Source organism: Calypte anna, chromosome 20, assembly GCF_003957555.1.
Source record: "Calypte anna isolate BGI_N300 chromosome 20, bCalAnn1_v1.p, whole genome shotgun sequence".
Lineage (NCBI taxonomy): Eukaryota > Metazoa > Chordata > Aves > Apodiformes > Trochilidae > Calypte > Calypte anna.
Window position 1 is genome coordinate 10,708,761 of NC_044265.1, and position 27,978 is coordinate 10,736,738.

A 27,978-nucleotide genomic window follows, 5' to 3' on the forward strand; every position below is an offset into this window, starting at 1 on the left:
AGGTTAGGACAAAGGAATAATGCCTGGGCAGATTACTGAGTAGTTATTTAATGGCTGTCTGCATCAGAATGGCAAATAAACAGGCAGTGGTTTTCAAGAGCAATATTTGTCCAGCATATTCGTAGGAATTTGAAAGTCTCTAGCTGTCTAGCAAATTACCCCACAGCTACCATAGCCTAGCTCTGTACTCTGGAGGGAAAGCTCAGTTGATGTATATAATGTGCAAAATATATCAAATAATAGTGTCTAAGTGACGTCCAAAATGGGAGACAAAAGAATAATATTTTCTCAGAACTGTATTTTTAAAATGGTTCTGGTTGGAACACATTTCAACAGTGTTTGTGACCCTACTGATAAAACAAACTTTTATATCGTGCTAAAGAGTGTTTATGCAGTCAAAGGTAAAATCTCTTTCTTCACTTTCCACTCATTCCATTGCAAAAGAGATCAAGGAATTCTGTTATATCTTTTGGTCCAGATTTTAACTTTACATCAGTGCACATCCACTGACTTCATACCTATTATTGACTGACAGCAGCTTGAGTACAGACTCAAGTATTCATTTCTGTGCATTGCTGTTTTTGAAAAGTGTATTGCTATATTTCATGCTGCAGCCAATTTGGTCTAACACTTGTTGCTGTGGAAACATGAACATTTCCCTCCTCCTCCTTCCAAAACGGCAATATTCAATATTCCATTTTCCCCAGATTTCCCTTTCCAGTAGTGTTTTCTCTTACTAATTCATGCATTCCCAATGCCCCAGGCTATGGTGTACACTTCCAATATTCTGCTGTGCATTAGAACACAGGACTCCCAACAGGTCTTGGTTCCCATTATTGTGTGTTTGGAGTGCAGATAATAAGCCCTCAGTGGAATTCAGTGAATTGAGAACTCTTTGTATCAAGAGGCAGAAAAGACATTTGCAAGTACAATTATTCACAATAACTGCTTTCTGCCTTACAGACTCACTCTGTTCTAGTAGGGGTTTAAGATGAAACATGGAGTAAGATAGTTGCTAGCTAGCCTGAAGAGCGACACAGGCAAAGGTTGTTTAATTAGATCTGGTATCTGATTGTTAAGAAAGTCGATGTTTGAACCACCTGGGTGAATGGTACTTCTCAAGTATGCCTTGTATAACCACAGTTAAAGACACTCTATTATTACTTAATGTTTCAATGAAAACATTTTCATCCTGGAAAAGATTATAATTTTCACTTCATATTCTGCTTCACCTTCCTGGATATTTGCATAACTAGGAATGATACATTAAACAGCACTGAAGGGACAACGGAGATAAGAATTCAGATACAGAAACGTGGGCATCAAAGGAGTCAAACAGGAACCAAAAGCTGAGCACCTAAAACTGATCTTTACCACACTGAAATTCTTGGCATGGGAATGTGGATCATGCTGGGGCAAGGTTTTTTTGAAAAGCAAAATGGAAAGGAGGTATCTTTATTCAATACCACATCTGGAAATCTGCAGTTCTACTGTTGCCCTGAGGTTCTTGGAAAGGTATTTTCAAGTTGACTTGCTCACAAACTGCAGGCATGGCTAAATCCACATTCAAATTAGAACCTGGTTTGTATGTCAGCCTCGCATAACAGAGTGTGAAGTTATCAGTGCTGTTGGAAACAGAATACCAAGAAAACAGCACTTGAGATTTGCAGCCTAAAAGCATAGACCATAGCAGTTACACAGAGCAATCATAAAGGAAATTTTTTTCCTATTGATGAAACAAAAGCTGTGCCCAGTGCCACTTTCCCACAGGAACATCTCAGTGCATCTTTCCTCACTGAAAAGGTATCAGCCCTCCAGAGAGTGAAATTCAGTTGGAACCTGAGCTGAATGCACAGAAATTTGCAGAATATTGTATTTGATTTTGACCATGGAGTACAAACTACTAGCAGCACTAATGCAGAAAAGTATTAAGTAGACACTGAACTGAGCCCAGTTTAGTGACTTGCCTAAATTCACCTAGAGATTATCAAGGGGTTTTTTTTGATGAAGCTCCAACTGTGCTCAAACGCCCACACGCTGAATTAGAAATCAGGGAACTGCCCCAATTTCAGAAGGCTGGGAAGACCTGACACACATTTATTCCAGAGACAGAAAGGCAAGGGCAGACACAAAGATCAGCTGCCACTGCTCATTAGCTGTGTGTAATTTAATGCATTTCGTTCCTACTCCGCAGAAATCATTCAGGTAACTTTGTCGCTGCTGCTAAAAATAAACGCAGTGAGCACAGTGTGGGCTGCTGCAAAAGCTTCAGCTCCTCGCATGAGACAGGAGCTAAATTTAGAGCTACGATCTAATTCTGGGTGTGTGTGTGTGAGCTGAGGGAGTCTCCCGTTTTCCTTGCTCAGCACTATGCTCACAGCAGGACAAGATACTGGCAGCAGGGACAGAGTTTGGGGGGGTGGGTGCTGTTGGAGATTTGCGTGTGGCTGCATTATTTTACTAACAGCTTGCACTATGCTTGAGTGTTTTTTACTCCTGGTATCTGGTGAGGATTTGGGGTTTTATTTTCTTTTTTATGTTTAGTCTCTTTTCATTATGGGCTTAGCTTCTCAGGCTACATGAAAAAAAATATTGTGGGGAATAAAGGGAAAGGACTGGGGGAAGTGTAAGTGATAATTGAGAGCTTCTGGAGCTGCCTCTAGGATTTAGATGTCTGCATCCCATAGGCAGTACTATTCCCCATGCTCTTCCTTGGTGGCATTCAGTGACACACAGCTGGAAACCCTGTTATTTACCCAGGGACTGACATCACTGTCCTTACAGTGAAATGGGCTGAGGTTTATTATCAGCTGTCAGAGTAACTCTGCAACAGGCATAGGAGGAAAGGGAGAAAGCTCAAGTTTTGTTCATGTCTCCAAACCATCAATCAGTTTAGCCTCCTGTTTGCAGGGCTTTTCAGATCCAAGGGAGCTGCAGTGCAGCTCAAAAACATGTATTAGAAGAGGTTCAAGTACATTTTTACCTGCCACACCTTGGCTACCCTGCTCTTTTTACTGCAGTCTAAAAAGCTCTTGGCAGAGGTAGCCCTTGTCCCCTTACAGGTATTGCACTTGCAAAACTAGAATGAACTTCACTAATCCAAACCCCTGGTCAGCAAGTAAGAAACCATGAGTGTGTGGTCATAGTGGACCCTCTGGATAGAGGCTCTTGAACCACTTTTGCTTGTTTGCTACAGCACACTGCATGCACATTTCATTATGGAACACTCAATCAAATCTGGGTAAGAGCCATCATCTGCAGCTGAACCAGAAAGACCAATTTGCTGTCTCAGACCAACATGTTTGGCAAGAATTTTTGAACACACTTGTTCATTTATAAAGGGCCACAACAGAGACATCTTAGTCCTGTATGTTATTTTGATTTGAACAATGTGCACATGACTCAAAACTGTTCTTGGTGCAGGTTTGTATCACTAAGGATTTAGCATCTACCTCCTGTTCAAAATGTTGGGTATTTACTTTATGCCAATATGAAGAAAGGTCATTACAGTTACTTCTGTCCCAGGACAAGAAAAAATTTCAGATTTCCAGGACACAGCTTATGAGAGAGTGTCTCCTGGGGAGTCACTAGCTCCTTGCACTGCTCTTGTACTTCCCCGGCTTCACTGCCAGGAATTCATAATAAAACGTTTTCCAGGCACTGTGAAGGCAAGGGCAGCAGGTCAGTGCACAGCAGGGAAGGGAAAAGCAGATCAGCAGGTAGGTGTAAATACAGACAGGAATATCCAGGGCTTTTTCTGGGACACAGGGTCAATTCCTCAAATAGGCTTTCTAGCATAAGTGGCACTAGCAAAACTGGAATTAAAAAAAAAAATAAAAAAAAAATCAGGGTTCAAAAATCTGTAATGTGTCACAAGAGAGCATAATTTCATAAATAAACTCACAGGAAAAATGCTAAAGCAAATGTGATAAGGAGAAAATATTTACGGGAAGAAATAGTGCACTTGTTTTGCCCTGTCAAACTGCCTACAGGAAGTAGCATGTGTTCAGGCTCAGATCCTCTCTCAGAAATTAGGCATCTACACGTGCCTGAAGATTTGGGCTCTAGCCCTGTAGACTGACAAGCAGTCATAAACCAAAATGGAAATATTCAGAAAGCTAATAATGCTCTGTAATCCTTCACTTTACATTGGATTATGATTTAGGTCCTTAAACTAATTTGGCTTTGCAGTACAAGTAATTACAGAAAACTGGCTTTAATTTAATTTGCAAAGCATAATTGATAGGGGCCAAAATAAGCTGCTCTGGTTGTCACAGCCATTTGTGCTTTCTTATGACAAAAACCTGACCAGAACAAGGTGCTGTAGCAGTTAGGAGCTCCTGATAAAGCAGAGGTTGAGCAGGGACTCAGGCATTTGCAGTGACAGCCCTCATGATTTGTGGGAATGGTTGCTGTATTACTGATATTATTTAGGATTTAGTTTGTTTTCTCTAAACCTGTTCATGAAACTCAGGGAAAATGTTTTATGCTCTTAAAACCAAGCACTTTGCTCACTGTAGGTGAAGCACAAGCAAAACAGAATGGACAGTGTGTATCAGAAAGACTATGAACTGGTAGAAACAAAATCTCAGCTAGAAGGATTTTTTTTGCATGTTTTTCAATTTTAATGTAACCAATTCCAGACTTGCCACTCAAAAGCAACTAAGAAAAAAAGAGATGGGAGAAGGTGGGGGTGTAGTTTTGGTGTTGTGTTGGCTTTCCCCTACCCTCCTTTCAAACCTGACCAAGTTTGTTTGCAGCCTAGATAAAAGTTTCATCATAATGGTTGCTGTGAATTGCCAGTAGAATACCTAAGTGGATAGAATTAATTTCTCCCACAAAATTTGTAGTGTGGCTTTTTGTTTGGGAAAAGAAATAGGCAATTCTTTCTCAGTGTGTGGTGCCACATTTGCACACACCATACCTGCAGGGCATGACTCCTACCACAGCAGTTTGTTATCACTGATTTGTGGGACAGTGTTGTCAGATGAGTCATCTGCACCTTTGTGTGAAGAGCTCAAGCTCGTTTTTGGGCTCTCTTCCAAGAACTGGTTCACCACATGTGATCCAAGGCAATCAATACAGTGCAGTTGATTGCCCTCCAAATACTCTCAGGGTTACTACAGTTTCCTCCTCTTGTGGCTCTAAGCACAACTTCTACAGCCTTGATCATTCAAGACCTTAATTCCTCCCAGGAATTAAGCCTCCCAGGTTTAGGCTTGCTACTTTCTTATAAATAAATAAATAAAAGTAATAATAAAAAAAGTCTGTCAGAGTTTCTGCCTTTTTGTATCTTAGAGAAGGCGAAGTGGATCAAAAATGAAGGAAACAAATACTTAGAAAATAGGGAGGTAGGAAGAATTGTAAACAGGTCAGAACAGAAGGTCATCGTTTTAATCAAACAGCTCTTAATAAATATTGTACAGTCATATAAATTATTAAAATGTAGCTCTAGCTAAACCTTTTTGATTCTGTTGCCTGTGCCTCCCTAGCAAGCTACAACTGAATTATCAGGTCTTGCGGGGGTTTTCCTGTTTACGTGTGTAACTTAGGAGCTTCTTGGGTCAAACAGAGCACTGTAAGTTTCCTTCAGTATCTGTTTTTCAGGATAATTAAATCATCTAAGTGGCCAGCACACTTCCTTGAACTCTCCAGACTCTGTAGAGTGGGGGTTTTCCCGGAAAAAGCTCCCATTTTGTATCTTTTCCTACAGCTGTTAGATGTAACACACCAAAACACAAAAAAAGGACCCCCAGAATTAGTAAGACAAGTTCGAGTATGTATCCAGTGAAATGTAAAAGAAACACCTTTGGAAGCTGAAGACCTTCTGTTGAAAGTCTACTTATGCAGTGGATTGTGTCAAGACAATTAAGAAACAGGTTACTTCAATCTAACAAGTCCCTTGTTCAAAGATGTGAGAGTTTTTTGTTTTCTTAAAATTATACAAAATACTACAAACACTGGAATAAAACCAGGAATGCCTTGTTGTTGGAAAAAAAAGCCCTCTAAATCAAAATTATATGACTCACAGATGAACAGCCTTTGTCATTTGCTTGAGATGATCATATTCATTAAGCTAATTAAATTCTGAATGAATTAATACTTCATTAGTTTTTCAGAAATCATGTTAAAAAACTATAAAGAGATGGAATCACAACAGTCTTTCCAGATAGCAGCTGGTCTATTGCAAGGAGATCAGGCTAATTTGAGGGTGTCTGCAAAAGCCATATTCTAGCCAGGCTACACGGCAGCCTTTTTATTATAATTATCACAGGGTGTGGCTACAGTACTTCCAAGTACCACACAATATGGAAAGGGGGTGGTGGTGTAAAAAAAACCAACAGTATGAACGTGGTAAGGAAATTATATTTATAGGGATCACACAGTTTAGTTTCAAGAAATCGTTTGGCAGACTTTTTACAACATAAACGAAAAAGCAGAGAATGATAGATATGTGGAAACACCAAGCTTAGATCTACAAGGATGGTTGGAGCAGAAAGCTCGGAGTTAGCAGGGATGTTCTTGTGGACTGGAGGCCCAGCACTCAAATACAGCATTGCCTGTAAGTGTCTGCATCAGCTGCAGTGAAAAAGCCATGCTACAGAAGCCTAGAAAAGCAGTGTTTGCTGGAGGTCATTTGGAGAGAGCCTGTTCTAGCTTTGAAGAAGCCACTGCCACCTCACATTGCTCTGCTTAGCCCCCCCATCATAGCAGTCACACAGCAGCCCAGTTTAAAAGCAAACAGAATTGCTAAAATACCATTTGAAGTGGGGACTGAATAAATCCTTGGAGGCTTTGCAAGTCTGGTTTTCCAGACAAGACATTTTGTAACATGTTCCTATTCTGTACCCCGGAGAGAACCATATAGACCAGCTTTGCAGAGCACTATGAGATCTGCCAGTGAAATAACTACAAAATAGATGATTATTCCTGTCACTGGGACTAAGGGACTCACGCTCTCCAGAGTGCTTGAGCCACTGAGTTGCCAATGGAATTTCTCACTACATTTTGCATGCTGGTAGCAGGAACATGCTTCACATTAAAAAACCAACATAACCTCAAGAGAAATTTTGAAAAAACCCAGATTTAAATAAAATAAATGGGAATGCAGTAAAGCAGCAGGATTCAGAACATACTGTGGGCAAAGGATGCGTGTCCCTGGCCAGCTTTGGTTAGTGACAGTATGCAGGCAAGCTGTTGGTCTAGCTCCGTGCTGAAAAATGCTGGGCTAACAATAGCATACAGGAGAGAAATAGAAAATAGTCCAACAGATGGTGACACGCTATCTGAAGGCAGGGATATCCCATCCTTTCAGAGATGCTATGTGGGCGACTGACAGGAGAAAACTAGAAAGTACTTGCAATGCCAGGGAGAACGTTTCTAGAGAGATCCCTGCAATGTGAGAGCAGGTGTGCAGTCACACATATGGTCCCAGCAGGGACTGTCTACCCTAGAGACATTTGCAACTTTAAGAACCATTATCATTTAGGTTTTTTTTTTTTCTTTAGGGATTAGGCAAAGCCCAAGGAATGCTTCATTTTCTTTGATTTACTTCAGTGATTAAGAAAGCTATCCCTTGGCATAAAGCCTGACATTACAAGCAGTTTACAGAATGCAATGGCACACCCCACTCATGTTGGGGGTGATACCACCAGCTCTGGATAAATCTTTGCTGTTGCTTTACACAACACCCTGCAGTGGTAAATATGCCTGCAGATGTTTATGTGTCACTTCAAACTCTGCAGATTGCTGAAGAGTCCTTAATAAACAATACAGGTTACAGGGAACAGTGAACTACATTCTCCAGAGCTTGCACTGCATGGGGAAATCCTCAGCAGCTGTCAGGAGTGGCCATTTTGCACTAAATGAGGGAGTGGAAGAGAATTTATGTATAGTCAGCAGCATAGGCTGACAAGCTGTGCATACCAATATTTCTTTGTCTGCTCTCTGCAAATCTAGCTGTGGTTTCTTCCAGTGACCCAAATCCCACAGTTGTAGATCACAGTGGCATCTGTTGGTAAGGCCAACTCTTCATAGGCTTTGTGAGCAGTTGCAACAGTGTTATCCTAGCTGAATTCAGGGTGTTCTGAGACAGATCCATCCATGTACAATATTTCTATTTGATATACTTCGAAACACAGCTAGTGCTACAGTCCAAACTGACATGTCTTTCTCTGCCCATGTTCCCTCTGGCTGTGGTGGCTGAAATCCCATTGCTGGCTGCCCAGCAAGTTGAGCCATGAGCCTGCAGACACTTTGTTTGTTAAAGGGCTCAAGGGTGCTGGCAACCCAGCCTCAGTCTCCTTGGAGGAGATCAATACAAGCATTGTAAGTAGGCACTGTTTATACACTGAAGTTGAGATTTAACTTCTTTTCTCTTTCCAGTCACCCAGGACTATGCAACTGTTCCACTAGGAGTCTTTTTTGGAAAAATCTCAGTCCTTACCACTGCACCAAGATGTGCTTCTGATGTCTTAGTGATTGACTTGCAGACTCCCTCTGTTCCTCAAGCAGTTACTATCAGGGCTGATTTCAGTATTACTTCATAATCCCTTTTGTTTGCTTTTCCTGAATCATTAGACCCACAGTGTGCTCATTTTGCCCAGATCTAATACATAACATTTTTTACATATCATAGAAATCATATTACTCAGTTGTTTTTTGTGGAAACATGGGGCTTGAGTTTTACTCTCCTGCTTCAGAGGAAAAAAAAAAAAAAAAAAAAAAAAGGGAAAAAAAAGCTATTGCTTCGCAATGAAATATTATTCACCATTTTCAGTGACCTGCACAGTGTGACCTAGATCATAACAAGGATGTGGTTTCAATTGGCAGACCCTTCAAAATACTTTTAAATACACAGCCTTGAGACCCCCTGGCCTTCAGCAGAGTTGCACTGGGAGTCTGAACTACTTGCACTGTTGTTTGAAGAACATGTTCTTTCAGCAGTTTTTCTTGCCGAGCTATTTTTAGCTTGAATGTACTCCCTGAACCCTTTCCCTGCCCAGCTGCAAGACAAAGCAGAAGGAAAAGTGGTAGTGCACCTCACACTGACATTGCTACCAAAAGAATCACTCAGCAAACTACTTGGAGCATGTCCCTGGCTACATAATCAGTTGTGCTCTTGTCACCCTAATAACTAAATATTGTAATTCTATTACAAACAGGACAGATCTTCTGTGTAGCAGCTCAGTTAAACCACAGAGGGGGGCAGCAGATGAGAGAAGAGAAAGCTACTGTTCTGAAATAAGCATTTACACTCAAATATAGTATATTAGGTCTTGTATATTAAAAGACAGATCAACTGAAAATTAAAACCTTTATGTAACTTTGGTCCTGGAATGTGCTACAGCATTGTCCAAGAGTCTTTAACTGCATCTTGACAGAGTTATGAAAACAAAAGCCTCCTGAAGCTGATAGAAGGATGCTCAGCATCTTCACTGAACTTTACAGCAGGGCTCTGAACTGAGACATGTTTTGCTCTCCAGCTGTCTGGTCTTTTGTCCTCACACACTGAGAAAACTATGAAACCAAAGGTGAAATGCAGTGAGGCTTTCACAGGTGCTGAAAACAGTGATTACTCTAAAGCCTTCTCCATCTGAATCCTCTCACATAATTAGATAGTAGCATCCTTGGTGTATTTCAGCCCACACAGTGCTTATCAGCAAACTTGTGACAAGTATGTAGGTTGTTCTGGGATGGTGGGTTATGGTGTAAGGGTCACATGGGAAAGTACATGATTTGTATGACAACTGAAATCTGAACTGCTCATTGCAGCATTTCTATTATAGAAATCAGAATGATAGACAACTGTAATTGCCTGGGAGATGAGTGACAACATAACTAACTGAACTCTTGCTGATTTACAGCCTTGAAAACCCAGACAGAACTAAAGGACAAACAAATGAGTACAATATGCAATTAAGGCAACATCTACAGCCACTGCATTTATCCAGTATCTCCTACTGGACACCCAAAGCCAGTTCCATTATTTGTATGCAGAAAGTAGCTTACAAATGAACAGACAGAAATTTTGAATAATGTTAAAGAAGTAAAGTTTTTGCAAACAACTTGCAGAACCTACCATGCCAGCTCACCCTTTCATACTGCTGTTTAGCCTTCCAAAAATCAGAGTGGCAGCAACTACTCATATGCTGTTATGGGAAGTGCTGGCTCATGACTCACCTACCACATTTGACATGCTCCAGAATTACCTTGAGGTAAAACCTAATTTATTCCTCAGTGTCTGCCTTCTAATTTTGTAAACTGTGGAAGGCAACTGCCTCCTACCAAGAATTTACTATTACCCATAATTGTACTTTGCAGGCAGTACTGCACTGCCACAGTGCAGCGTGTGGGTGACTCAAAGTCCTGGCACACATCCTCTTCACAGCCACTTATGGGAAAGATGAAAATAAACTTCTTGTTCAATTGAACATGATGTTCTGATAATAGAGATGCCAATTTAAGAGGCAGAGCCTTTGTCTCCTGATGGGCAGCAGACACAAGCTGCTTTATGAGAAGCAAGTTCAGGGCACTCCCATTTCTCTTCCTTTTGCCTTGAGCTCTCTTGTGAGAGGGATCCTCCCCGCTGCCTCCCTCCCAACTCCATCTGCAAACCTACCTGTCATGAGAGACAATCAATGTAATTGCCACTGGATACAGCTGATTTACTGAAGGCTGAATTGATTGCTTACTTGTCAGTCCAGAGTCAACAGGCACCTGCACGTGTCCAAGTTTACCCAGTCTACTTCGCCCTTTGTAAGAGATTATCAGAATCACATGGATCGTACTAAGAAGCAGAAAAAGGATTCTAAAGTATGGGTTTTGGCTTCAGCTACAAATCTGAAAGAGATCAAGTTCCTTGATAATCATACATACCATATCTGTGCAAGAGACTCCATGCAAAAATACATTTGGGAAATAAAGAAGCACATTTTGGGGACAGATAAGATATGCCACGTACAAAGAATGCAAGCTTTTTGCAGTAGATTCTGCTGAGTGCTTGCTAGGGTCTGCTAGGCATAGGAGCTAGATAGGACAGACTGAAATACAGGAAGTCAGCATAGCCCCAAGTGCATACAGGTGGGCTGTACCTGTTCCCAATCTGTCTCGTCAGTTATTCTGTGCCCATACCTGCAAGCCCACAGCTTGCTGTGGCTTTGTGAGAGGCAGTTCCCACAACGGACAAAGCAGACACTGCTAAGACTAACAAAGAGAACAGAGAACCTGGCAGTGTCTCATGCTTGTGGGACATATTGATGCATTGCCCATCTGATAGCAGACCCTGGGATCCTAGTGACACATGCAAATCCTTGGACTGCTGAGGGTTCTGAGTCACCTGTACCAGTCCAATACCATCAGCCTTGGTGCAATGCTGGTCCCAAGACATTAATGCCCTTCAATGTGAAGGAGACAACCTGGCTGTGTGAAGTAAATATTGATGTATTGATCAGCAGTCACAGGCACATGTACAAGTCACTGGGCTCACAAACATGTGACCTTGCCCCAGAGGGGAAGAGCAATTAGTGGTTTTCCTGTCAAAGGCAAATCTAGCTTCTGCACTTGTGCATGTGGCAAACATCTTAGTTAACAGGACCTCAAACCAGACTCCTGTGGTGGAGGGCTGCAAGCCCACTCCACCAGCCCAGCCCAAAGAAACTTCCCCACCCACGGGGCTGGTAGGGACAGTACTCATTATCTCCCTGGGCAGCCTGTTTTGCTACAATTAGGCACTGCACACCTACGTCAAGGGAAACAGCCAGCCAGACATAGATTTATTGCCCCTCTTAGAGCCAGCATGGAGCACTCATGAAGGCCACAGGATTTCCATGTGCACATCCCATGGAGAAAACAAATACCCTGAGGCTATGTGCAGACTCTCCACATCCAGGGTACTTTGAGACCAAGAGTGCACATGACCACACCTGCAGGTTGTTCTCTGGGCAAAACACAGCCAGCTGAGCAACACCTGCAATAACCTCCTCCTCTCACCCTCAAGACATGGGAGCAGGCAAAATCTTTGGCTTATGAGAGATGGAAATACATAAATTTATCCAATTATCATTCCAAATCCATATTACTGGATAAGACATTTTAATGGTAATCTGAAAGTATCCCAGAATACCCTATAAACTTCTAACAGCTAAAGAACAATTACTGCTTGAAGTCTTATGGTCACTTAGCACAGAACAATAACACAAACTTTGTTATTTTTGTGAACTTCAGAACCAACTGTGTGGTGCTGTGTGTTGCCCGCCACCGCTGCCACCGCCTGCCCACCCCCCACCACCCCCACCACCCCCAGTTTATGGAAATTGCTTCAGCATTTTGAAAAATTATTCCTATTTTGGCCTCTATCAAAAGTTGTATCATCTCTGACGCACATACAGCACACTCTCTGAGCTGTGTTCAAATATCACTTGCAGGGAAGCAACACTGATGCCTCCTGTTCTGCCTCGTTTCCCTGAGGCAGCTGCAGTGACCTCGACTGAGGCACTGCTGATTCAGCTCTGCTTACTTCTGTCCTTGGCATCCCTTGGCTTAAGCTAATGTGGAAGCAGATTCCTTGACCAGATACTCTTGAGACCATCAGACAGAAACTGTCCACACATTTACTGCTCTGGAGAAGTTTGGACAGAGATGGGACTTGCCTGAAAGTTACTTGAGAGTTTTCAAGGCTGACCCAGTCATGGCTCTGGAGGCACCACCAGAGCACCTCAGCAGGGCTGAGGTGTCTGCCTCAACAGACAGTCCAAAAATACACAAACTTAGATTTTAATACAACCCAAGAACAGAACAACATTAATTGGATGCTTTTTCCAAATGCAGGAGATAGGTATCTAAGTTGAAGTCAACAGCAAAGAAACAATTACTATGCCACAACAAAAGTGGTGCTCTTAGTGCTCCCAGTGGAGTTTACAGCCACCTCCCTGAGGTAAATTCCACAAGTCTGCAAGTCCACAGGTAAATATACAATAGAAACAGAAAATACAGGACTTACCCAAATGCATCCACGTCAGCATTGCAGCAGTGCTAGAGCTTCATGCCCACCTCAGATCCTCAATGGCTCCTTAAAGAGCTGCTGAGCAATATGGGACTGCCAGGGTGCAGGCTAGCCCAGGGGGGAGCCCTGCAACTACCCACACCCAGGTGCAGGTACTTTGCTGAACCCACGGTAAACGAGCCAATTCTGCTTCAAAATGGCCTGCAGCTCTGTGGTACAAAATCCTCCCTGTGCAAACCTTGTGGAAGTCCTTCACAGTCTGCTGAGGGTTCAGTTTGCAGCCTCCATAGAAGTTTCTTTATGGTAGGTGCCCGCTTCATTCTCCAGGCTCACACATGGGCTCCTCTGCTGCAATGTAGTTTGCTGATAATCATTATACTGCTGGAATTTATTTTCTTTAAACTTCAGAGATCTGAGCAACCCCTCTCTGGAGCCTTTGTTCCTCAGTACCTGCTTCTCAGCCTCCACTCCCCAACAAGGGTGTGAGGAGAGCCAGCTGCCTCTTCCAGGTTTCCCTGAGGCGCGAGGGTGTTTCCGAGGCCGTGGTGGGCCTTCCACAAGGCTGGACGTCTTCTTTATGAGGAAAAAACATCAAGTTCAATGCACAGGGAATGTTTTCTGGTTCTGTCAGTGGCAGTATTTCATATTTCAACAGCTTAGGAGCAAAAAAAGAAAAAACTAACAAGAAATAAATATGCAAAACAGAACACTTGTTGCTTGGGAAGGCCCACGTGGACCCATGGTTCCAGGAGAACAGTTCTTCAAAGCCCAGGCAGAAGCTCATCTGAAACAATTTCCTCCTTAGGCTTCTTCATGAGGAACATGCTTTTCAGATAGTGTTAACCTGCAGCTTCCCTTGCACTGTGCTGAGCAGCTGACCTGGTAGCCCTCAGAAAGGTCTCTGTACTTATCTCGCTCCAAGCCTGTCTGTAGGTGAGTTTGGAAGGAAGCCAGTGGTATCAAGGTGGACTCTGAGTCTCCCTCTGAGGAATCAAAGTCCACCTGGGGCTGCTTAGACCCCCTTGGGGGAATGAAGCCCCATCCTCCCAAGGCAGCTGAGAGTCTCAGACAAGATGAGCTCTGGCAGCGGGCACGCTCCTCTCCAGACCTGGGAAAGACCCAGCCAGGCTGAGCTCAGGGCTGCGGCCCCTCATCGCAATCAGCAGCCCCACCCGGAGTTCCCTCACTTCCACTCAACTCCCAGCAGAGCTGTTGTAGTGGAGAAAGCAAAGGAAAGGGGTTTCTGGGCAAAGAGGCTTCTCCTGAACAGAAAAATACACTGGAAACAAAATGTCTCTAGACTTTGGAAGCAAAAACATCTGCAGTGTTGACGCTTCTCATCATTAGATTGTGACTCTCACTGTATTTTTTGCTTTCACATTATCCCCAGCTTCCCAAAATCCTGATGGAATTTTATTTTGAACAAAAATCCACTTCCAGTTTTGTGACTATGACAAAAATCTTACAAGCATGATCCATATCTCTGAAAAACTCAGAAAAAAAAAATTACAATGTCCTTCTCTCACATAAATATGCACATTTATTCCTGCACCTTTTCCTCCTCTTGTGGGTAAACCTGAGGGTGGGCACAGAAATATGTTGCCTCTGGGCACCTACTGTGTATTTATCAAAGCCAAAGTCAAACAGAGCTTTAACATAGTAACTGTGATACATACTGTAACTACATAAATGTAAATATACAGACCCTTCTGTATATACACACACACAAATGCATTCTCGTACTCTGTTAGTAATTGCTGTTGGGCTTTTAATCCCCCAGTTTAAAAGAGGCCTCTGAAATCTAATGTACAGATCCTGGGAGAATATATACCTTGCATGGAGAGATGTAATTAGGAATGGCTTGAATGAGAGGCATGAGAGCAGCAGGTCATTTGTAGATAACCTGTCCAAGTAAGTCATTCTTTCCTGATTTATATTATAAAATACACATTGATCTCTATCAAACAAAAGCTAGCCTGAGTTGTATCATTTCTGAGACATAGAGGGAAATGAGTGAGGCCAGAGGAGTCCAAGGTTAGCAGGAATCAAAAATACCCATTTAAAGCCTTTAGTAAGGCATTTCTGCATCATCCTTGTTTCAGTATCTGACTTATTACTACAAAGAGAAATCCAGAGATGGGGAAAAAAAATTAGGTAGCAAGAATGAAGTTAGGCTGTAAATGTTTCTAAGCACTAGAGCGTATTGTTTTCTGTAGGTGTGAATCTGGTGTAGTAGTTGTGATGCATTCCTGTTGCTAAAGATGAAAGCTTTCCTAGTGATCTCAGGAAAATTATTTGAAAACAGATGAGGACTTGTACTCATATTATGTGCTCTTGGTCTCATGAAATATAAATACACAGCATCTTTTGAAGGTATATTTGTAAGGCTTACAAAAAAAAAAATGGAATTAGGTACTTTTAATGTTTCTTTACAGTCTGTTAACAGCTACTTCATTTTTTCATTTCTTGTAAGTTTGATAAAATGTAGATCTTGTTATAGCATCACTTGATAATAATTCTGTGATTTGCTTACACAGTAGAGAGATAACTAATGCAATAGTGGTTTGCAGTGTATTCCCTGCTCTGGGTATTTCTTTGTGTCTGGAACTTCATCTCTGGCTTGGCAACATCTGCAGGAGAGGAGACAATGAGAATCCTTCACGTTGCCAGAACACAGGCCAGAAAGCATCATAAAATCTCTGTGATCTGCTTGCTGGATTATTACTTGAAAGCTAGCAAATGCAGCATGTGTGTGTGTGTGTGTGTGTGTGTGTGTGTGTGCCTAGGGGAGGGGTTCCATTACCTGAGATTCTCTGCAGATATAAGCAGTGTCTCAGGGGGAAGTCTCATTCAGTATGCAGAATAAAATCACTATGGCACTGATCATATGATTTGAAGACTCAATCCCGAAGCAGCACTACTGAAAAGGGGAGGTGAAACAGAGTAAGACACTCTGTTCAGACAGCATGAGGCTGTGAACAGCACACGAATTTTATTCAGCAGGCAGGAGGAGAGCTGCTGGATTGGTCTGTGAGGCGGGGAGTCAGGAAACCACAGGAAAGCTTCATTTCTGGCAAGTCTGCATTTTGTCAGGATGCACCACTGGTGCTACTAGAAAAAAGGAAGCCCGCTGCTATGTGATACTTGAAGGCAGAGGCAGTGATAGCTATCAAAGATCACTGTGAAACTCATTTGATAACCGCCTTAAACAACCTCTTGAGAGTGAATTTAACTGTTGGAGAGCACTGTTTCCAAGTGACTGGAAAGTATGATGAAAAGGATGCAGGTTCTGAGGAAGCATTTCACTGACAGCAGAGCAAACTAGAGAACTTCCACCTGCATTGCTGACATTCAGGAAAAGAAAAGAAGAAAGCATTGTGTTGCCGGGATTGTTGTATTCTTCCTGACACCTGAAGAGGGATTTTGTCCCCTCCCTGAGGAAAACACCAACCAGATCTCAGACTGCAGACTTTCCAAAGAACAGGCATGGTACAAAATGTGATCTTGGTGTTTTTTCGCAGGCGACTCAGCCAAAGACCTGCAGTTGAGGAGCTAGAAAGAAGAAATATTCTTAAACGTGAGTATTTTTTCCCTAATGTATTTCCTATGCATTTGTTGACACCAGCAACTGCATTTCTAGAACACATTATTTTTTAATAGGCCAATTAAATGAAATTATTTTCTGTGACTAAACCTTTTAATTCTTCACATGTGCTGGGTTTCAAACACTGCAGGAGTCAGAATTTACACTTTGATAAAGCCATGCAGTTTGGTACAGAAAAGAATGACTTTTTCAAATTCAGGCTTCTAACTGGATTTTCACTCTGATTACACTGGTCCAGATGTCTAAGTAGGGAACACAATCTAAGTGTCACACTGTGCAATGAGAATTGGGACTGTCATTTTTCAAGATGTGGACTGTCATGGCAAACTGCACTGAACACTACCAAGGCTTAAGAGGAATGGAGAGAGCATCCTGCAGAGGTGTGACCCTCCTACCAAGTACATTCAGTCATATCATTAGAGACTTTCCTGAAAACAAAACAAAGCTCATTCTGAGATAAAGGAGTTATTAGGGGGACAGTTCCAGGCCTGTTACAGATGCTGACACAAGGAAATGTTCTCAACATCTCTCAGATAAACACGAGGCAGAAACTTGCAAGTATTTTCCTAGATTGGTGTTCTGACCTGTGGATCAAACAAGTGATGAATCTAATCCCTTTCCTTACATGTGCTGGGAAAGGTGAGAGAGAGCTTTGAAATAGTCTACATTATGAGTGCCAGACAAGAGAAAGGGGAAAGCCATCTGCTTGAAAGGGAAGTACATTACTTCTGTTATTTTTATGGTCTATCTAGTGTTGAAAGATAGAAAGCAGAAATACTGTGAACAATAGTTTGTTTCTCATTAAACAAGCATAAAACATAAAGCCATATAGGTTTATGTCATACAAGCAATGCTGCCTATGCTTTTTATATTTAATTCATATTTAATTATTAGTATGATTGGATTCTGCTATGGAAAAAAGTTATCTACTTATTGTAATCTGAACTTTAATATCTCAGAACTTTCTTAAGAGTTCATAGAAAAAAAAACTTATGGTCTTGCCATTGAAGTTGCTGAGGATTTTATATCATATTTAACCCCCAAACATTCCATAGTCAGCTTACATTTATTGGTATTTTCAGTACTGTTTCAATGTGCACATCACACCTGGTAAAGTTAAATGTATCTGACATGCATAGCTAAATGAGAAACAGGATACATTCCTTGCAAATGTGAATGGATGAAGTTGGCCCAACTTCACTTGGTATCTACCATAAGAGACAAGAAAAAGCATTGACCCAAGATTCTGAAATATGTGGGACCAGATTTTCAAGAGTCAGTATCCAAGATCTCTGAAAATCTGTTTCTTTGCATTTTTTCCTAGCTACAGAAGAGCTGATCTCTACTGAAAAAAATCTGTTCCTTTATGTTTACTTTTTGAAGTGTGCTGGTTACATCCTTAATCTGGGTTAAACTGACCAGCTTTAATAATAAAAAAGTTTGAATACATTCATATAATGAGCTTAGAGAGAGATAAAGCAGAAAGAAGATAAAGAAGAATTAAAGACATTTCCTGGATGCCAGCTAAAATACTGGTCTAGATTTGTATCTCATTTAAAGAGCTCCCACCAGGGAGAAAAATGATTTACTTCAGTTCAGTTGCTCAGGCTTTATACAAGTTCAGCTTAGATCAGAATCACTTCTGTTTTATTTACCTCTTCCACTATATAAAAAGCTTCAATGCCCTTCAGTGAAATCACTACAACCTCCTCAGGTAATAGGGCAATTACAGTTTAGTCTTATGGCTCCTTACATCTTTGATGCTTATAATCCATACTGCTAACAGAAGCAGTGCTACCCCCAAAACTGTTTTAAGAACTAATAATTCACATTGGTACAACTCTGTCAGAATAAGAAGCATGTTGGAAGTGCCTAAGTGCAACTACTATGTTACTTTAAAACAAATCTTGGTAAGATTAAAAAAAATGACATCTCTCTTAGGGAAATGTGTCTGAGATAAAAGTAATACTTAAAACGCAAACTTATAGCCAATACTTCCTTACAATTTTGTTGATCTTCTAAGTCCTTTACTTTTACCACAGAAAACACTGATTTACCACAAAGCCTGAAAAGCATTTTGAACTAAAATCACAGCCCAGGTGTTCCCATGTGTTCTTCCTGTATTCATCAGAAAGCTGACATTCAGGCAGAGTCTCTCTCACACGTACAATCCCCAGTTCATTCTTAACACCAGGAATCATTTTGGTGTCGTGCACAGCTAAGAGTTCCCTGAATAACTCACAGAGCAGCAAAATGAACACAGTACTGCACATGCCACTTCAGAACTGGGAGTGTCTCTTCTGGCATTTACTAAACCAGCCCTTGCTAATGAATGGATTTATGTGTAGGCAGAGTGGCACTGATGGGGAAACCTCTCTGGTTTGTCTCTAATAATGCCTGAGTTTTGTAATGCCCTTGCTATGCCCTGCCCTTGTAATGCCCATCCCCTATCAAATCTTGGTTTATTCTTTTATAAAAGAACTATCTCTTGAAGCTGGGAACAACCACTGCTTTTGAAAGAATGTCTCAGAGAAATGGGTCACATGTTTAAGAAATTTGGAAAAGTATTTGCTGATCATAGTCGTATCTTAAAAAGTCACTACACCACAATAAACATAGATAGGAATATCTACTTTTAAAAGAATGATGTAAAGCTGAACGAAGAATAGTAGCAAATCTCTACATCTCAGAATTCACTTTGCTTTTTAAAGGCTGTTCTATTTTAAACATTCCAGACTAAAATAGCTGCTCATCTCTCACAGAGCACTAATTTTAGCTGTCCTTTTCTCTTTTAAATTTGCATGTCTTGCCACCCCTGAACTGTAGTATAGCATATTAGAGCATTGTAGATTATTTTAATTTACATTTGTACTGTAGCCAGTTGTGTTTATGCACTACAATGTTATTTTAAATAGCTGCTTATGACTGAATTTCAGTGCAATATAATGAGCCTAAAAATAAGGGAGAAGTCTACTTGATTAGTAAAAATATAATTTTGGAAACTCATCTTCAGTGCTAGTGTCTTCTTGAGATAAATTGAAAATTATGCGTGTGCTTTAACACTGGAAATACCTTATGCCAGTGGTATTGCTAAACTTCACAGTAGGAGCAACAGAATTCCAAAATGGTTAAATATTTTTCTGTCTTCAGCTTTGTTCAGGTCACAGGCTTACACCTTGATTTAGTAGCAGATAGTACCAGGAATAGAAACACCATTAACTTGTTTCCCAAGGCAAAGGATTTATTTCACAGTGTTACAGCACTCTGGTCTATTTTTAGATCCTAGTGTGTAGGAGTTACCAGGGCTTGAATGTTAATAGGCAGAGCACACAAAAGCAAGCTGGCTTAGGTTGGAATGGAACCTTACAAAAGAAAGCCCTGGGAGGATAAGGAGGTTCTAATGTCAGAGGCACATCCTCAATGGCAGAAGAAAAAAGCATACAACTCAGAGAGAAGTACAGTGGCACTGTGACCATTTCAAGATGCAGTGTGGCAATAAGGATATACAGGAAAAAACATTTTCCCTGAAGCTGCTGCAATAAATCTTTCCAGCATCTAGCAGCAATGAGCATCTCCAGCAATATGGACAATAAAAAATTACAATTAACTATAGAATATTGTGGTTTTCCCTTCTAAAGCTTATACAATTTGAGAGTTGGCTGCTGTTGTTTTATTAAATAAATCTCCTGGGAAGTGGAGTTAGAGCACAGGAAAAGCTGACATTGGCATAAGTACATTGTCCTTACAGAGAGATACCTATACAATAGGGAACCAGAGAGATGTTCTTAACTAACAAAACCAACAGCTAAGTCACAACCACTAAGTTTTCTGTGACCTAATTTTTGTTGTCTGGAACTATGGAAACTACCAATCCCCCTTATGAGGGAAGTAAACTTTTTCTTATATATTCTCCACAGAAAGAAATGATCAAACAGAACAGGAAGAAAGAAGGGAAATCAAACAGAGACTGACAAGAAAGGTAAATCTTGCAATACCTCCTGTTAGTTTTTAGAGATTTATCAAAGCCAACATAACATCATCCTGTCATGGTCATTGTTAAACAAAACCTCCCTTATTATATATCCTGCTCAGCAGTGTCTGAATATGAATTATAAAAATATCTACCTCATTTCAGCTACATGAGACAAGAGAATACTCACAAATAAACTTTAAATTAGAAAAGGGACATTTCCTTGCACACTGTGTATTTTGCAACAACTGTATTGCTAGAGAAGGGCTGCTTCATTCTTTGTAGTAATGAGAGCTGATCCCTGCTGAGCACTAGGTGTGCTCCCACAGGAAATTTCTCTTTGCTTTTAAGGTATTGTCCAAATGCAAATTATGTAATAGTGCTGTTCCTAGGAATCTTTATGGGTATTACAAGACAAATTTGTCAATAGCTTGTTAAAGCCAAACTGAAATTCTTATGAGTTCAGTCTAGAAAACCTTACACAGACTGTAGTAGAAAACCCCTACTGCACATAGATCATACAGATTATAATAAATTCCTTATTCCTTTACACATTATAAACACATTTTACCAATATCCAGGTTAAAATATTGTCCTCTCTTTTCCATAAAGCCACTGTGATGTAACCCACAACTTTATTTAAAACCTTTATTACTCTCCTAACAATGCTCTCAAGGACTGAATATTTCCTTGGAATTTCCACGTGTTGATTTATTTTTTTTTTCCATATGCAGAAATGCACACTACAGTAAGAGGAGAAGCAGAAAATGCTGCATAAGTTACTATATGTTTGTTATTAACACTTATTTTATGAAACTATTTAATACAGCTTAATCAGAGACCTACAGTTGATGAACTAAGAGACAGAAAAATCCTGATTCGATTCAGTGACTACGTGGAAGTGGCAAAAGCACAGGACTATGACAGGAGAGCAGATAAACCATGGACAAGACTATCGGCAGCAGATAAGGTGCTGACATAATTAAAATGACTTATTACTGCGTCTTACTTAGATGATAATGATATGCTGGATTCTGCAAAGTCATACAACCTCTGGGATATTTAGCTTTGTTATATGTTATCGTTTTTTATGCTGAAGCCACACTGACCAATGCATCATGTCATTAAAATGCTACTTATAAAATGCCTATTTAGTACTATAAGAACTTCTACCCAGCCCATCAACTGAGAAAAAAAAAAAAAAAAAAGCTGGTTACAAGCTTTCTTAATGCCTAAGTGCTGCAACTCAAAAATATTTCCAGCCAATGCAGTATTAACATTTATGCTCAGATGGGAAGTTTTGCCCCATAGAGGCAAATATCTACCACTAAGTTTCTAAACATGCAGATAAATCCTTTCTGTTTTCTATAAATGCTCAAGGAGGCACTTTATCCCACATTTTCACAAGCACAAACAAACACTTGATTTCATTCTATCACATACCTGTCACATACCTGATTACATCCCAATCTGACTTTCACATTTAGGTGCTTGAGTTGTAAGAAAAACAGTACAGCATGGTTCCAGAATAGGTTTTGAAGTTGCAGGGCTGCAGCAAGCAGAATCAGTAGGGATGCTAAGATAAATACTGGGTAAAATGGCAAATACAGCACAGCTACTTACAGCTTTGTTCTGAGACGTGGAGCTCGAATACTTCATTCCCAGTTCCAGTGCCTCCCCAGTAAGGAAGTGTAATGAATGGTTTTAGAGAACTTGTATAGAAAAGGAACAATGTATTTCTACTAGAGTAGCTCACTAAAATGGTGAATTAGCTATTGTCTATAATGAATAAAACAACTATTTTGTATTTTCCCTCTATGTATTTAGTATATATTAAAATGAGGCTTTTCCTTCTTTTACGAGTTTCATATTGTTAACTAGTCATGTTTACAAACTAGAAAGAGACAGAGTTCTATTGCATATACTGCTGGCACCCATCAGGAATTCAGGGTCAGAAGTTCGACCACTGTATTTGTGACTGAAAAACTTCATTTTCAGAGTAGACAAGAACATTATTTTCCTTCATTTTTCTTTTAATAAGCCACGTCTGATAACAAACGTGAACATAGGCAATAACCCTCACTATTTTAGGTAGCTACACTATGAAGTACCAAACAGGTAAGAATCTGTGAAAGCACCAGTACATTCCAGTTCACTTACAGTTGCCATTTAAAAAAAAACAACATTTTAAGAGTTTTGCATTTTGCTATATTAACCACCAAAAGAGAATAGTTTTCTTCTTCTTAAGACTGTGAATTCCTATGGATACAGGTGATAACACAGTCTGAACTGGTATTTGCAAGTAGTGATAAGGCAGTCTGATTTTTATTTTAAAAATTACACACATTGAAATTCCATAAACATCACTTTACCAGCTGATCAATTTTGGTGTAACTTCCCTTAGTTAGTAATAAATTTTAACTTGAATCTATTCAGTGTGAGAAAATAATTGCTGTGGTTTTATTCTTCTCTCAGAATTATTTCTAGACAAAACTGACCCGTGTCAGCAATCAGTGATGAATGACAAGAAGCACCAGTCCATATAACTTAAACATTCAGCAACTCTACTGGCATATAATGCTTTCCTATGCCAAATACCTGCTACTTTTATGTTAGAAAACTCCTGTTCTGCTCTGCAAGTCTGATATTTTACCATGCTCATAAACACAAAATTATTGGTTAACTTTCTTCTGTTTTCAATTCCTAGGCAGCAATTCGGAAAGAGTTAAATGAATACAAAAGTAATGAAATGGAAGTGCATGCATCAAGCAAACATTTGACAAGGTCAGTTTTCCAGCTCTTTATTTTCACTGCATCCTAAAAGTAGTCTGCTTGTGTCCTGAATCTGTAGGTTTTGCTCTTACACACTGGATGTGGGAGACAAAATATGCAAAGGAAGCTTTATTTTAAAACAGAATGGAAGTACTTCCCTTCCTGTTCAGGACCTGGCTTTTCTGATTTTTTTTTTTTTTAGTTTGATTAGCAGGTACTGACATGCCCCCAGCCCTTAAAACTGGGGAAAAAATATGAGAGGCTGATGCCACAGCCATTGTTACTTGGAAAAAGACCTTGTTGGTTAGAGAAAAATTTGAATAGCAATCTATTCTTTCTTTTAATTTCTTCCAATATGCTCTTACAATGCTACTTTGGGAGTTGCTGGAAACACAGTGTACTCTTGCCATGTCTGCAGGCATTCTCAGGTGCAGGGGGAAAATGGGATGGCTGCAGTTTAAATCTGAAAGTGAGATAGACATATGTTGTCTAATTGAGGCTGCCTGGGGAGTTTAAGTAGATTATAATATATTTTTAAATTTGTTCAAGATATTAGGACTAAACAGGCTTAAAATTTACAGTTAGTGCTAAAGCATTACAAATGATATAGACTTTAATTACACATCTCAGCCAAAAGAAAAAGCCTATGGAGCACAAGTATATTTATTCCACACAGACTCTAAAATTCACACGCTAAGCCAACAGTATCCTTATATTTTCCAAAGCATAAACTCAACCTTGCTTAACTCTTAAAACTAACACGGTCACTGCATAGTAGATTTCTACCAATGACAAATTGTGGCCTAATTCCTTAAAAAAAAAAAAAAAAAAGCTAAAATCAACCTCACACCTGAATTTGCACTTGCACTCCTACATAACTGTAAACTGGGCTCTCATAACTTAGGCTGGGCTCTGAGGACTGTAACTGCAGTACAGCCATAGCATATGTCTGGATATGTGTTGGTGAAAATGAAGACCTAAAGTCACTACTGTTCTTCAGTACTGCTCCTGTACCTTTAAACAAAATGAGTATTTTTTAAAAAGAAACAATTGTTCTGTTAATCTAACAGCATTTACAAAAAATAAATGTATTTTTATTTCAAAGTTGTTTGATAAGTATCTCTTGCTTCTCCTAGATTTCACAGGCCATAGAAATTTTCTTCTGAGAAGAATCTGTCTTTACTTTTTGAAATTGCTGCTGAACACACATCAGGGAATATGTAAGTCTTTCCCTGAAGTTCAGTCCAGGATACCTTGATGTTTATGTGAAAGAGGGACTCTGCAGACAAAGTGTCTTCAGCACTCGGGAACAGAAACCAGAAACAGAAACTTCGCTCTCAAGCCAGAAGAGCAACAGCCTGGGGAGTGGGACCATCTGCTGAAAAAGACTGAAGTAAAGCTACTTGAAAGAACCTACTACTCTCCTTTAACATGTTTTAAACTGTTTTGCAGTCTATCTTGGGAAAGGAGATGATGTGCATGTACAGGCTTTACCATTCCGAGGCCTCTGACATAAATGGACATGACACACTGTCATTCAGTATTATGTTGACAAGACATTTTGAACTTACCACAATTAGTTTGTAAAACACTTAAGTTCATGTTCTAAAAACTAATTTAATGTATTATAATTTCATTCTTTTTTATATACTGTCTAACAGAATCACAGCTGCAAGCAATTTTGATTCCTGTTACTTTTGTTCTTTAATTAAATGACTACTTACTGCAGGAAATGAACATGTTTCCTAAAGCTCTTTTTTTCCCAGGGACAGTTGGGAATGGAAGAGATTACAATTATTATGCACCAGATTCTATCACTTCTTTATGAACAGAGTTTTCAAAAGGATGATTTTATCTAAGGATTTCCATCTTGTGGAATATCAGTGTTTTGGACCAGATCCTAACCTGTATAACATGATGTTCATTCTTCACTGGTTAAGGTTCTGGCCCTCTAAAGAATAACAATTAAGTTCACTGTTATTCTTATTCAAAATTATTGAACTGGACAAACACAGAATCGTTACAATGTCTTTTGATGTTTAGCAAACAAATTATTTTAATGCTTTCTTGACAGTAAGAGGAAAAAAGTAACTAAATGTTTATAACAAACAAGTAGAACTGGTTAAGAAAAATGTAAAGCCAGACATTTAAAAATGCTTGACAACTAGAAACATCTGAGAATTCTACTTGAGATACTACTATATGGAAAAATATTGGGAAAAAAAAAAAAAAGATAGATGGATGGAAAGCATGCCTGAGGAGACAGCAACAAAATGGCACACACACAAACAAGACAAAAACTTATCTGCAAGAGTCATAAATGTTATCCTTTTAGGAAGTTGTTCAATGTTGAAAATTTGAAAAAGGTGCTCTCAGTCTTGTAGCATTGTTGAGATGAGCTCCAGGAAGTGTGAAAATAATAAAAAAAGGCATATGAAATTGTATAGACTACTAAATTGCTGCAAGATGGTGAGTAGAATCAATGCAAACAGTAGAAACTAAATTTCAGTTCCCCTCTGCTGCTCAGTGTGGGGGTGAATAACAAATAGAGTGCTACTCTGCAGGTAAACTAACATTTAAGAATGGAAGGTAAGAACACAACAGTGCAACACTTAAAATAGTAAGGGCACTCCTAGAAGAAACTGGGTGATGTGGTAGCCAGGAGTGACCAATGCAGCTAGTTGTAATTTTGTACAACTTGTTAATGTTTGACTTATGTGACTATCAGCTGAAGACTTGAATTACTCAATTACTTGATCCAAAGATTTTTTTTTTTCTATTTATTACAATTTTATAACTTGCTGGCTTTTCACAGAAATATGTAACATAAACTAGCCTTTTAACATACCATTAATTATATTTATCATCTTAATTTTATTATTTAAAAAGTACTATTAATTCTAAACAACAACATAATGATACTCTAGGTGTAGTATAAAAGGATAAACAGAAAAGAGAGAAAAATTTCTTCAGCTCAAGAACCATATTTAGTTTGAGAACAGTAGATGGCCCACTGTTAACTACAGACTTGGATAATATCCATGAAAGTAACACTGCTGTTTAGCAGCAATGCATACTTTCACTGAAAATAAAAATGTTTTATAAAGCACATTAAAATTATGTGGAAAAATATAATAAATAGAAAAATATTTTAAGGGTAATATAGAGCAGCTTTTCAAATTTGAAACAATGCCTATGAGCTGTATTACCAATGCAACTTAACTATCCTGTAGTCATGCAGTGATATGCTTTGCTTCTTCCCATGTTCTCAGCTGTCCTTCCACCACAGGAATCCCAGCCTTTTTTCTGCTTCAGTCTGGTAAGAGACAAAGTTGTGACTACTTCAGATGGTGTAGTGATGACATGGTCACTTCCTACCACTTCATTTAAGTGTCTACTTTAAATGACTCCTAGGGTTTCCTCTCCACAGATAAAAAAATTTTGCTTCACGATTTTACATTTGTTAAATTTGATTTTACCTGCTCAAACTTTTGGGGAGTTAAAGGGGTGTGATAAGGCTGATATGTGGGCAGTAAAATTTCATTATTCTATCATGAATCCTCCATAATAATTCCTCAATGTGTATTCACTATAAGAAAAGAATATGGGCCTTGCAGGGTACTTTTAGAAAACTTGTACAGTTAAGTGAAAAATACTGTTTCATATACAGATTAAAAAAACCAACCAAACCAAAAACCTGTTAACATCTCATGAGGTCCATCTAGTGGAGATGGCGGTGATCACACGCTAAAAAAAATCCCCAGCAAAACATAATACAATCAGAAAATTTAGAACAGCATTAAGTATGGTTACATAGATGGGGCGAGTAGATAAATTTCAGTATAATAATTTCCAGAGACAACACTGCCTTTCATTTTTAAAATTAAAACTATTTCTGTTTACAATAAACGAATGAAGTGTAAGAACATCTATTACTCTGTATTGCACTCTCAGGGCACACTGGATAGAAATCTGTTACATCCATTTTCGATCTAAGAAGTTTTCTGAAGTTGGTTGGTTCAATAAACATAAAATCTATCATTTCATAAAGTTGTAGATTAATATAGGTTGGTGTGAAACTAGTTCCTTTCCCAAGGTTGTAGGACCCACCCTCTGCTCTGAGTGAGGCCAACTTTGGACTTACAGTAGTTTGCTCAATGAGTGAAGAGTTCAGGCTAGAATCTAGGAGTATGGACTTTTCTCTTGTCTTTAATTTTCCCCAGATCTTCCCGTTTTCTCTGTTGCCCTTTACCAGAGTTTTCTGCCTTAACTCTACCTTAAACTTCAATTTTAAATAATGCAATTTTTCTCTTTGAAAATAAAACTTAGGAAATGGTCACTCTGAAATAATGAGGGATAAATCAAAGATGTGTGAACTATCTGAAGAGCAGACAGATTGCACAGGCAAACCAATAAAGAATAAAAGGAAACTGGTTAAGTATCACCAAAGATGAAGGCAGTGGTGAGGTTCAGCAGAGAACTTCTATGGGATAAATATATTGAAAAAATGATTGGTGGGTTTGAAGTCAAATCAACCTAAGACTTGATGAAAGCCAGTTTATGAGACTTGTAAAAAAATAGATAACTGCATCCAGAACTAGCTTAGAATGAAAATAAGAGTCTGAGAGA

At 39.5% G+C, this 27,978-nt stretch overlaps 1 protein-coding gene across 1 annotated transcript in view; it reads left to right on the top strand.

Annotated features, from left to right (window-relative positions):
- The window catches only part of PHACTR3 (phosphatase and actin regulator 3), a 93,175-nt gene extending 68,674 nt beyond the window's left edge, over positions 1–24,501 (top strand). Inside the window, exons 9-13 of the mRNA XM_030463355.1 lie at positions 16,525–16,580; positions 20,525–20,586; positions 21,407–21,547; positions 23,285–23,361; positions 24,486–24,501. Of these exons, the coding sequence (XP_030319215.1) occupies positions 16,525–16,580; positions 20,525–20,586; positions 21,407–21,547; positions 23,285–23,361; positions 24,486–24,501 (352 nt within the window). The remainder of the gene's footprint in view (positions 1–16,524; positions 16,581–20,524; positions 20,587–21,406; positions 21,548–23,284; positions 23,362–24,485) is intronic.
- Positions 24,502–27,978: the final 3,477 nt, after the last annotated feature.